This window comes from Alosa alosa, chromosome 12 (genome assembly GCF_017589495.1).
Source record: "Alosa alosa isolate M-15738 ecotype Scorff River chromosome 12, AALO_Geno_1.1, whole genome shotgun sequence".
In the NCBI taxonomy this organism is placed as follows: Eukaryota; Metazoa; Chordata; class Actinopteri; order Clupeiformes; family Clupeidae; genus Alosa; species Alosa alosa.
In genome coordinates this window covers 26,674,452-26,687,475 of record NC_063200.1, presented here as the reverse complement: position 1 = coordinate 26,687,475, position 13,024 = coordinate 26,674,452, and the positions used below count along the sequence as shown (strand labels likewise).

The 13,024-nt window shown below is 46.0% G+C and overlaps 1 protein-coding gene across 1 annotated transcript in view; it reads left to right on the top strand.

Moving 5' to 3' along the window:
* mtrex (Mtr4 exosome RNA helicase) overlaps window positions 1-13,024 on the top strand; it is a 38,521-nt gene that overhangs the window by 24,697 nt on the left and 800 nt on the right. Inside the window, exons 20-26 of the mRNA XM_048259906.1 lie at window positions 363-473; window positions 1,417-1,605; window positions 4,128-4,291; window positions 6,556-6,661; window positions 8,817-8,873; window positions 9,060-9,222; window positions 12,282-12,386. Coding sequence (XP_048115863.1) covers window positions 363-473; window positions 1,417-1,605; window positions 4,128-4,291; window positions 6,556-6,661; window positions 8,817-8,873; window positions 9,060-9,222; window positions 12,282-12,386 — 895 coding nt within the window. The remainder of the gene's footprint in view (window positions 1-362; window positions 474-1,416; window positions 1,606-4,127; window positions 4,292-6,555; window positions 6,662-8,816; window positions 8,874-9,059; window positions 9,223-12,281; window positions 12,387-13,024) is intronic.

Below are 13,024 nucleotides of genomic sequence, written 5' to 3'. Positions count from 1 at the left end.
TTGCCATAAATAACATTTCTTTTTTTGGGGGGTGGGGGGATTATTTTGTAGTTTTTGGTCAGGCAAAGCACAGCGCTGAAAGATAAAACAGCGGCCGTTTTGTCGTGAAGACGTCTTTATGAATCACAGGTGCTGGATTTATATTGGGAGCACATGAAACGGATGCAACAGCAGGCTTTTCCTTCAGAGCTGTCCAGCAGGCAGAGCAGATCCAGATACCTTGCAGTGGAAAAAATGCAGAAGCCTGTCACTTTGTTGTCTTTCTCCTTTAGTGCTCACTCAATCATTCACTCTGTTATTTTCCTCCCTCTCTCTCTCTCTCTCTCTCTCTTTCTCTCTCTCTCTTTCTCTCTCTCTCTCAGGTTGTACCCATGATGCTTCACCTGATCACCAGCATCAGCTCTGTCCGCCTCTATATCCCCAAAGACCTGCGGCCCTACGACAACCGACAGAGCATGCTCAAATCCATCCAGGTGAGAGGAAAGCCATCGGCAGCCTCCCCCCAAATCCACTCATTCTTCATTCCCTTCCTCTCTCTCCATGGACACCCACTCTTCACTTCACTCTGTTTCTCTCTATCCCTCCATCTTCTCTGTCTCTGTCTGTCACTCTGAGCCTTTCTCCTCTCTCTCCCTCTCCTCTCTCACCTTCTCTTATCCTGTGAATTTCCATATAGGCAAATAGTACAATTGTTAACTTCCATACATGCAAATAGTTATGGTGCCAAGACACTCTCACACTGAGCTTGCGATCCTGGACACACACACACACACACACCACACTTAGGACACAGTGCCCATGCTGTTTAGTAAATGTCAGCTCCACCGCCTCACCCATGTGGACACAGATACGCGCATTGTCTTAGCCGGCCTGCGCAGATTAAATCTGGCGACAGACGTCTCCTCTGTCTGCACATGGGCTAAAACAGACACCTCTCGGCGCAGCCGGCTGCTAAATGCCGCAGATATGTGAATCGGCCCCTTCATTTGCTTATTAGACTGGCCACTTGAGGATGGGATCAGGATGAGCCAGAACTGGGATGAGGCAAATGGGTAGAATCTGGCCAGAGGTGGAAGTTCGGAAGCGGCAAGTTTCAGACACACTGACACCGACAGGGCGTTTCATAAAAGGGAGGGTTAAATACATCCCATTGTTTTTGTGGAGACAATATTTTTAAAAATGTCTGCTCTATCTCTCCCTTGCCTCTCTCTCTCTCTCTCTCTCTCTCTCTCTCTCTCTCTCTCTCTCTCTCTCTCTCTCTCTCTCTTTATTGCATCTCAAACATATAACAAAACAACTACAATATCTGTTTAAAAAACAAAATAAAATAATAATAATAACAAAATCTCTCTCTCTCTCTCTCTCTCTCTCTCTCTCTCTCTCTCTCTCTTTCTTTCTTCATGTCTTCCTATCCAGGAGGTCCAGAAGCGCTTCCCTGACGGCCTGCCCCTCCTGGACCCCATTGACGACATGGGCATCAAGGACCCGGCCCTGAAGAAGGTCATCCAGAAGGTGGAGGCCTTCGAGCACCGGATGTACTCCCACCCGCTGCACAGTGACCCCAGCCTGGAGGCCGTCTACACGCTGTGTGAGAAGAAAGCCCTGGTGAGCGTCCACCCGAAATACACTGACTACAAAATCCATGGACACTGCATGTCACAAAAACAGCTTCCATTAACCAGGCTGACCACAGAAACATAGAATCTACTGTTAAGGAAGAAGTATTTTCAGTTACACCCAAACTGATGAAAGTGGTGTTTTGTAATACAAAACGGCCAAATGGATGACAGCGGTGTTTTGTAATTCTTTGTAAAGAAAACAAACAGCTATGTGGCTAGCTGTATAACGCTGGGAGAAAGTTCCCTAAAGACAAGCCGGTGAACAGCCACACAGCTAGAGTGGGTGTGGGCAGTTCATCCAGTTAATCAGCTGTACAAGTGTTCCGCATCAAGCATTCATGGCCTGGACAAGTTGGAGCCATTGTTTGTGTGTGTGTTTTTTGAGTGTGATTGAGAAGGGAGGCTTTGTGTGTGTGTGTGTGGGGCGAGTGTGACCAAAGGGAGGGTTTGCGTGTGTGTTTTATTTTGATTTAGCACCACGGGCACGGTGCCATTTCCTGGCATGTTAAAGGTTTTTTGAAGTTCCTGCTGAATCAAACAAATACAGGAAACGGTCCTCGGCGCACGTTGTTTCTGCTCCACGAATCTCTCCACACCGAACAATGGCAATCCGTCCCTCCAGGCGCTCCCTCAAACGTCACACCGTGCCGGCTGTAAATACGAAGCTGATGTGAGCTGACGGAGGAGAAAAGCACAGCAAAAGAATTGAGGAGCTATTTAGTGTCTGTTAAACAACTATTATGAAATGTGTTATTGTTCATTTATAGTGAGGGTTCCCACAAGCCTCGTAAAAGTGTTTGTTTGTGTGCTTATTTAAGCATAGTGTGTGTATTTGTGTGCATATTTGGAGAACTTCGAAGATTTGTGGGAATTTGCATGTGCTGTGAAAGTACAGTTGCCCTGATTAGTTCCCAGTGATGGCATTTCTCCCGGGCTAGTTCAGGTTCAAATTCCTTTGCCTCTAAGCTGTTGGCACGAGAGTGGCCGTGAGTTGCCTCTGGTGTGTCACGGTCCCCTGTAAACCAGATTACCGTGTTTGATTAGGCATGACATGAGATTTACACCTCCTTTAAAAAGATTGGGCAATCCCGCACACCTCCACCCACCTCTACCCCTACCCCCACCCCCACCCCACCCCAGCCTTCTGCCCCAATCCAGGATCCCGTGCTGCCCTTAAGCCCTCGTAACATCCAGGGCAGGATGTAACACACACTCGCTCCAGATAAACAACCACGCCGGGCCAGGGTCAGAGCTTCATAACACACACATAACTACAGTCGGTTTCTCTGTGAAGCCCATGTTGGATCATTTTAGTCATGAATGATGAGGAATATGCAGTGTTTCAAGTGACAAATAGATTACATTTTTTTCAGGTATAAAACATTCTGCATTCTCATAACATTTGTTAATTGCATTTTGCCAATATTTGTCCAAATGATTTTTATAGCTTGCTAGTTGAACCAGCTGTCTTGCATGTATGAACACAACTGAAAGATTTGCAGACTACAGGATCTAAAGCAGAAGGGCAGCCTTTAAGTGGTCTTGGTCCCTTTTTAACAGCCACTTAAATGATATATTTCCTTAATTACAAATAAAAAAGAACATTAGCCTAGCACCAGTCTTAAACTGTAGTGTGCGTGCCAAAAAGGAAACCTCTCGCTGCTAATAATCCCTGCATAACCAGGTAAAATAATAAGGCTAGTGGTGTTAGCATGTCCATGCACAAGCATGTTATAACAAGCAGGACAGGGAGGCCTAAGTGGATAATGCGCTTAGCTGGTGACAGTGGGGCGCGATAGCCTGACAACGCGAGGTTAGAACAGTAGCCTCAGCGCAGGCCAATACCATTTAATCGTCCTGTCTCAGCTCTTCTCAAGCCATCTCCTCTGATTGGATTTAGAGCCCTCAGCGTGTTGGACACGCATAGAGATGGCCCCTTTGTTTGTTTGTTTTGCTTTTGTTTGTTGTTTGTTTATGTTTTTTTTACCGCCCTACAAAGTCCTTTCCGTTGTATGTTTTGTTTTGTTTGTTGTCCATTCTAAAGGGGTGTGTGTGTGTGTCCATGTTCCCCCCCGATATTGACATCCCAAGTTGGTGACTAACTAACGTCCTTATCCATATCTGAGTATATCCTGGTGCTGCAAAATGGTGTCTTTGTCCAGGCACAGATAATGGTGCCTTACTGTGGCAGTCACATGTAGGCATGTCCTGCTTCATTGGTCGTGCATGATGGCGTTTCTATAATGTTAGTCAGATGTTTCTCTCTGCTGCGAGTGAAATGTTTTTCAGATGATTTGTGATATTTAGTGAAAGATTGTGTTCTCTAGCGACAATGGCACAAAATCGTTTTGGGGCATGGGGAAAAATGGAAGGTCAACCTCTGGGAATTGTTCAGCCTTTTCTGCAATTGTTTCAACATTCTCATCCCAGACTGTGTGTTTTGTTTAAACAGTGTTTGTCTCCATCTCTCTCACACTGCCCTTCTCTCCGGTTTCTCCCGTTCCCCAGATTGCGGGCGACATCAAGGCAGCGAAGCGGGAACTGAAGCGGGCGCGCACAGTGCTGCAGATGGACGAGCTGAAGTGCCGTAAGCGCGTGCTCCGACGCCTGGGCTTCGCCACAGCCTCCGACGTCATCGAGATGAAGGGTCGCGTCGCTTGCGAGATCAGCAGGTGAGAGGGGGAGGTGACCCAAAAGGGAGAAATGACCAAACAGACCTTAAACAAGAGCCAAGTCACATCTACCCTCTATCCATGCAATGCCCCTCATTCAGATCACATGTACAGTTCCACACATGTACAGTTAGCAATACCCTCTAAAACCCAACAGGAACCACTCAGATTGCACATACAGTTCCACCAGGGCTCTACAGTGCGCCCATTTCACTCGCACATGCGAGTAAAAATGATGCCGTGCGAGTGCAAAAAAATATTTAGGCGCACTGGTGCGAATGACTTCTAACCATGTCAATGTTTGTCTACAAAATACACCGCAACATCGAGAAACATTACTGGTGCAAACCATAGAATCACGTCGCAGCATACAAACTACACCTCCCATCAACGTTAGCAGTTTCGCTGCCAGACTCGCTAGTAGTCGCCTATCAAATCCAAGAGCCGGGGAAAAAGCGTAAAAGTTAGACTAGCCAGCCAAGATGCAAAGATTGAAGAAATTAGTTCTTCTATCCACCGAATTCATTGGATATAGGAGGAACAGGATGAGATTCTGAGAATGCAGTGAGAGAAGGAACATGCCTTTTAGCCTAGTTGACGTATTTGCTGCAATATGCAAAATATAGCTGTAGCTAACCATCACAAAAGTAGCCTTCCGTAATACTCAGACATTTTATTCAAAGGTAGAACGCTACTCACAACTCCATGCTTCCACGGATGCTTGTTTGTTTACACCGAATACAAGCTGAAGTGCAAAACGAAAGTAGGCCTAACGTTTGCCTACTGCCCCCATCAATGCAGATATTTCAAATAAAAACTAAAAGTATAAAACATATATCCTTGATTAGCCTATGTTGGGTTTTGTGGAAGAGTAAATGGACTGTTTTAGTAGTAGTATTAGGCAGTATGCAGTCAGATAGGTCACCATGGGCATATTTGGATTAGCTATAGATGGATTCACAAATAAATAAATTAGCCTACATTTGACAGGATACTTGATATAGGCTAAATGCAAATATGGCAATGTATTATATTATTTTACATTAACAAAATGTAGGAAAATAGAATAGACTGAAAATAAAGTAGGCACTGATCTTTAAAATCCTGTTTCCTGTAGCCTAAATGTTGTCAGTCATTCTTAATATTCGCAATTGGTGCACTGGCATGTTTAACTGTTAGCTGCAGTATAATGTTAGATTATGTGTAAGTTAATTACAGAACTGACTGTGCGCCCAAATTTTTGTCTGTGCTCCTAAATTTTTTAACTTGGGCGCACAAGTGCTCCTGAAAAAAAATGTTGGTGTAGAGCCCTGTCCACTATAAGTTATATGTGAAGCACATTGAGAACTGCTGTCTTCAGCGTTTAATCTCAGATATAAGCCATTAAGAACTTGAGTTGAGGGCGGGATTCAGTTTAGTTTTGGGCAAACATTGGCTTACTCATCGAAGGGTAGGTGGTACAAGCATTCAGGAAACGTCTTTGGCCTTACTGGTGTTTAGTTCAAAACAACCCGTGGTCTGCCTTATCTCTGCAGCTCTGCCTGTGAATTAGACTGTGAAACCGCATAAGCCATTTCAGGCATGAGTCTTGATTGACATCCTAATAAGTCTTGTTTGCGTGCCTCGACTGTTGGGTTTCCTGAGAACTGCGTGCGTCAGACAAGACGCAAATTAAAACCACAGTGGTCGGCGATCCAGCTCTTGCCATCAGTCTTTAATATCAAATGTTGGTGGGGAAGAGGAGCCACAGATCGCAGTTGTCTTAAGCCACAGCTGGAATGATTTGAGGGTTTAATTTGATTGATGAAGTGATCAGTTCTTCTTGAACTTCACTTCACATGCCATGGGTTTGAAGATCTTTGGCATAAATCAGTCCTCCAGATCTTAGTTTCAAACTATTACTGTCATTGATGCTGACCAATGACTAAAAAGGTTGCCGCCACAGCACTTCCATTCTAAGAAAATAAAGCCAAAATGGGTGTCATATAGGTTAAATAGTGTTAACTATAGATATAGATAGATAGATAGATGCAGGCAATATATATAGAGATACAGATGTATAGATAACACTATGTTAGCTATAATTATATATACTGTATCTGTGTATCTCTATTTTTTCAGACATTGATGATCAGGCTGCTGTGTATGTTTGACTTATCCAGCTGGTTTGTGAAGGGTCTGCTCAGCACCTGACAGATTAAGACAACCGCTGCACTTTCATTTCCAGCACTGATGTGTGTGTCTCTCTCGTCTCTGTCCTGCAGTGCTGACGAGCTGCTCCTGACTGAGATGGTGTTCAACGGCCTCTTCAACGACCTGACAGCCGAGCAGGCCACAGCCCTCCTCAGCGTCTTCGTGTTCCAGGAAAACGTACGTAACACCTCCCCACACACACACACCACCCACACACACACCTCTCTTCCCGTCATTGTCTCATCACACACACAATCGCGCCGTAAAGCTCCCCGACCTTCCAGTGGAGGCACTGGCTCTCGCTCCCTGTGGCAGGTATTCCAGCGGCTTGTTTGCAGGAGAGGGGAGCGCTACGCTACGTGGTGCTGTGGTGTGGGGCTACACTGCACTGCGTGGTGCTGTGGTGTGGGGCTACGCTGCACTGCGTGGTGCTGTGGTGTGGGGCTACGCTGCACTGCGCGGTGCTGTGGTGTGGGGCTACGCTGCACTGCGCGGTGCTGTGGTGTGGGGATACGCTGCACTGCGTGGTGTGGGGCTACTCTGCACGATGGTCTGGGGCTACGTGGCCATTTAAGGCGAGGAGATTAGAGGAGGTGGACGTGCATTTTGATCAGCTCCAGGGATCTGGAACGGGATTCAGACGGAGCTTAGAGTGGACTCTCTCTTGCTCTCGCTCTCCCTCAGGTCCCTCCACAAATACGGAGGAATTCAGAACCAGGCCTGGCCAACGGGTCTCTGCTCAGGCCAAGACTATATACACATACACACACACACACACACACACTACTGCTGCTCTCACTCACTCTCGTCCTCCCTCTCTTTGATGTTGCCCTTGTACATTTAGTTTATAATTCCACTTACAAAAAATGTTCAAATGTGTGTTTGCATATGAGCACACACACATACACACACTTAAATGCACAAACATTGATAAGCAAAAATTAGGTCTCATTAGTGTTGTTTATAGTATACTTTCCTGTGGATTAGCCAGACGCTTTAGTGTGCATGTCTGACAGTGCAGCTCAATCAGGGCCAATGGCTTGAATGTGCAGCTGTCGGTCAGCTTGGTGTGTACACAAAAGGCCTGTGTGTGTGGGAGGGGGGGCAAAAGAGACAGAGACAGGCGTTGATGGAAAGGACAAGTGTGAGTGAGAGTTCAGGGACAGCTGTCTCTCCCTCTCAATCGCCTGTCGGTGTCAACCGCTTTCTGGCAGAGAGCGAGGGAGTGAGCGAGGGAGGGAGAGAGAAACGGAGAGTGTGAGCGAGAGAAAAAGACAGACAGGGAACAGGATGGATTGAGTGAGCAGGATAGATGGGCTAATAGAGGGAAATGGAGGAAAGGACTTGGCAGATCATCTCAACCTAGTTCATAAACCCAAGAGGTCTATCCCCTCCACACACACACACACACACACAGAGGAGAGAGGGAGTCTCCTGAGCCCGGTGCTGGGGGTACAGGACGACTGCCCGCTGCTGCCCGCTGCTGCCCGGTGGCCGCACCAGAGGAACTGGGTGAAAGAGTCCCGCACCGAACACTCCAGCAGCCCGAACTCTCTCATTTAACGGTGGCGCAGTTAAAAGTCAAGGCCGCGGTTCAGAGCCGGCCGTGTAATTGCTGTGCAATGATGTGCTTTGCGATGGCTGATGGGTCACTGCAGAGGTGGTGTTATGTGGTCGAGCACTCACCCAAGCCTTTAGGGGAGATTTTGGTGGTTATTTCTTGAGGTTATATGCACTTCTCAAGGACTTCGTCTAATACGTTTTGTTACTATGGAATTATCAGCGTTTCCAAGACAAAGCTGTTCTACAACTGTCGAGCAATTCCCACCCATGATGTTTTAATCAGATGCCGATGTCAAAGGTGTGTTTTTCAGGTTCTTGTCCTGAATGGCTTGTGCGTTGCTATAGAATTAGGGAGGCGTCGCCGTGACAAAACTGTGGAAACGACATTCCAACCAGACCCACCCAGTAGGATTTTTGAACCTTTTATGAGACCTCAAGCTCTGGGCTTTTAAGCTATATTGAGCTCTTTATGCTTGTGGTGGAGTCGTGTTTAATGTGTATGTCTGAGCTGTTGTGAGATTTTCCCATAAGCACTGTCTGACGAGCTCAGGACCTTTATGCTATTGGTTATACGCCTATGTTACTCCTTCATGTCTTGGGCAATATGATTTGTGTTGTTTTCATGTTTATGTTTGTCCCTTGTGGTTAAGTGTCCTCGTCGCTTAGTGTTTTGTGACCTCTCATAATTTGTCTGGTATATTGTTCTGTTATGAAAAAGGAATTGAAACATGGATCTGAAAGCAGTCTGCTCTCTGTTTGTCTGTTGTAGGCTAATGAGATGCCCAAATTGACGGAACAGTTGGCTGGTCCCTTACGACAGATGCAGGTAAAGACTAATGCCAGAACTAACCCAAGTTATTGCCTGAAGTACAAATAAGGAGTGGCAACTAATTAAGCCATTACACAAATATGCAATACTACCGTAGCAGAATAAAATGCAAGTCTGTGGAGGCACGTACTGTTTTTTTAAGTCTGTTGGGTCCACATGTGTTTTTGTTTTCAATCATCTCAGGAATGTGCCAAGCGCATCGCCAAGGTCTCTTCGGAGGCCAAGTTGGACGTGGACGAGGAGACGTACCTGAACGCCTTCAGGCCGCATCTGATGGACGTGGTCTACACCTGGGCCAACGGCTCCACCTTTGCCCAGATCTGCAAGATGACGGACGTCTTTGAAGGTGAGCCCTCCGCACTGCGGCGCCCATTCAGCTCATCAATGATTTACAAACTCTACCAGGCAGGGAAGCATCATGTTACATTTCATTGCTGAGGGGACATCTCCATTGAAAGACACCTGAACCTATATGTGGGTGTCAATAGAAGAAAAGGCTGAATTTATGATTAGGAATAACAAGTCAGTAAAGAGTACAAGCAGATTTCTCCTGTGGCCCATAACCGCTTCAGATGCTCTCATGGCTTGAGTCTTACTTAGACCATTCTCTCTAAATATCTCAATTAACCACTAGCAGATTTACCAGCCATTAACTTGCTCTTCCGTCCACAGTAAACTGTATTCGGGATTGGATTTAATAAATACGACGCCTGATCTGATTATTTTACGCAATGACCTCAGCCTGCCAATTCAGTTTCAGTGAATTTGAGTTCCTCGCAAATTCCACTCGCGTGAGCTAACAGTGATGCAATTACAGTCCATAAGCGTTACTGATCAGACCAGTGAGCCCAGTCACGACTCGTCCGCTAGCCAGCCGAGTGATGGGGAATCAGAGCTTTCAAAAACACTTTGTGTGTGTGTGTGTGGCTAATATGTGTGTGGTTTAGAGAGGGGTGGAGTATTATTTTTCATCAGAATTTGGAGCAGGAAGCCAAAGGTCCCTGAGGAGTGTTAGTCATTACTGCCAACACACAAAACACAACGTGAAAATGTGTTTGTGTGTTTGGGGTTCATGGAGCCCTCGGCACCATACCCCATACCCGTCTACCCGGTTGACGTGCTGTTCTGAAGAATGCACAGCGTAACCGAACTCCACGTCAACCACCAGAGCCTGAGAAACCCGCTGTTGGCTGAGCGTGTGTGCGTGCGTGCTTGCGTAGGTGCTCTGAAATACACCAGCAAAAGTGTAGCCAAACCGAAGCCACATCTTTGGAGAAGGGTGAGAAGGACGGCCATTTTTGCTGAGACGTGAGGTTGTGGTAGTCCTGGTGTCAAGATGACACAGTGTGATTGCAGGGAGGCAGAGAAGGGAGCACCCCCCTCCAAAAAAAAAAAATCGCACAATCCGGGGGGGGGGGTTCTCTCATTCCACTCATTCCACTTGTTCTCTCCCTGCCCCATCACCCCATCCTCTTCTGTGAAATGTAGGTCACCGTGACTTCTGGGCTACCATTTGTAAACCCACACATCACTGTGGCATAATGAAATGAGCAGAAAGACATTTCTAGCGTTAAGCTGTAGACTTACACACACATGCCTGTCATCACCCGCGCAGACACAAATGATAGCTTGAAGTTGCCAGCCAGCGTTGACTTACAGTTACCTACACGCTAGTTCATCAGCAAGCTGATCACTGTTGGGTGCTCAAATGGATGTGAAATGGAACAGGGTTTCTTTCTCAAAGTTTGCTCCAGGCTGAATGTCTGTCCAGGAGTCCTGCATTCCTTCTGCTTTTCAGCACGACCTCCTCGCCACAGCATGTTTTTATGATGTCCGTCATTAAGTTTTTCAAACCAGCCTGTTACAATTAATTCATCAGAAGATTTGGATCTTTTCATACCTTGTAGGTGTGGGTGCTATCCAATAGCGTGTGTTGACATGGGTGCATGCATGTATGCACATGTATGGTACATTTATTCATTTCAGCATTTGTCCAAAGTGACCTTCAAAAAACAAAGAACAATCAAAGTACAGCATGAATAGGAGACAGTGGTGTAATAATAGCCAATGCCTTGTGAGCATTCAAGTAAGTGGGCGTGGAACCAGAGATGACTTTGAATGGCAGTATTAGGCAGGGATCACTGACCAGCGGCAAGCGGCAGGTTTCCTATTGTTCTCTATGGTTCGCCAGTGGAACGGTGGCAGCGCTAGCGTTGAACAAGCTAAGCGTTGAGCTTGGTTCAACTTTCAAAGTGCAACACTTGTGTATTCAATTGTCAGTTTAGTCAAACCGTGTGTGTTACTTAGGAACGAGATAGAACTTATTATGGTCTGAGCGTTGCGTTGCGTTGCGCTTACCGCTGCCGCTTCGTTTTTTCCAGTGTGATCCCCGTCTTGGTGAACTTGAATGCAGGCAGCTACATGCAGCCAGTGGAGCTTGATGAGCAGTGGAGTAATGTGACCTTTTGGGTTGATTTGAGGATCAGACGCGCCACTGCATTCTGGATCCTCTGAAAGGGTTTCACTGTACAGGCTGGGGGGCTCGCTGGGAGAAGGGAAGTCTCCTGTTTTAACACACTTCTGCTCTAAGCCTGTGCGTGCCATCAAATATTCACATGCATACTTTTCTATTGTGCTGCTGTATAAGTACAGTATGTGTAAGTTCTTCTTTTCTGTGTGCGTGCGAGTAATGCCTGTGTGTGGGTGAGTTCTGCACAGGGCCGTAGTCACCATAGACAAAAATTAGTGACCTACTGTAGTGATGGTTCCAGAGTAACCTACACCCCTGAGTGGTTTGACCTGGTGGTTGTCCATTTTTCTAGGGTGACCTGATTGTGTCATCTTTTTAGTTTGTGAAAAAGAGGACATAAGAGAAAACACTGCCTCAAAAGGCTATTTTGAACTTATTTGTGAACGACAGAGAAAAACGCAATGCAATTTCGCTGTAAACATGTTTGAGGCTCTAGAATAACAAAATTCTGGACGATTTGTAAGATCTCAAAGAGGGCATGTCCTGGAAAAAGCACATCTGGTCACCCTAGTTTTTCGTTAGTGGCGTGCCCAGGGGTTCATAATCCATCCATGCCATGCTCATGTCCGTCAAAAGTTTGGAATACCCTAATTGACTGACTTAACTAACGACTTGTTTGTGATTTTTAATAATAATTTTTGCATGGTAGGAAATGTATTGAAATTCTGTTTGGAGGTCCCTCAGACCCCAGCACAGATTTGGTCCCCCCCAATGTTGACATCATGACTACGGCCTTGGCTCTGTATGTGTGTTAGTGTATTAATGTGTGTATGTGTGTTCTGCCTGTATGTGTGTGTGGGTGAGTTCTGCGTGTGTTTTACTGTGTTCCGTGTGTGTGAGTGTATCCCTACTGACGTGCTCGTGTGCTTCTGCAGGCAGCATCATCCGCTGCATGCGTCGTCTGGAGGAGCTGCTGAGGCAGATGTGTCAGGCAGCCAAAGCCATCGGCAACACTGAGCTGGAGAACAAGTTCGCTGAGGGTAAGTACTCCCAGCAGAACCGCACGCTAGAACCAGTCCAGGCCCATCCTCGGTTGTGTTCTATGTACAAATCTCTTGGTTATTAGATATGTTAAGCCTTTAAATGGCCTATGTTTCAGAGGGACAGAATATGAACATTCATTATGTAACAAAAAAAGTTTGAAAAGTATTGTAAAGCTCTAAGGCTGACCAGTTTCTATAGGGTCCTACAGAGCCTTTCTAAAGGCTTCCAAGAGTAGGGTTTTTTAGTTTTTGTAGACAAGATAAGAATATTTTTTGAGTTATTAAAGTTTTCTTCATCCATTACTTAATCCAAACTTAATTGCAGTAAAGAAGTGTGTTCACAGCTATTGGTGTGTTACCCGGGAGATGAAGTGATCATGTTAGAATAACTAATGTGCTCTCTCAGCTGATAAGCACCCTAATAAGGGTGTTCCATTCTGAAAGCTCAGGCCCTATTAGCCAAAAATGTCTCTCAAACATCACTTCCAGAGATAGCAGAAGAACTGTCTAGAATTTAGTTTGAGGCAGATCAAAGTCCCTGGAGCGGTGCGTACTAAAACAAACAGACTGAAATAGCACATTGCTGAGCTGGCCTGTGAATGAGCTGATAACGATTATATCTCCCTCCTAACTAT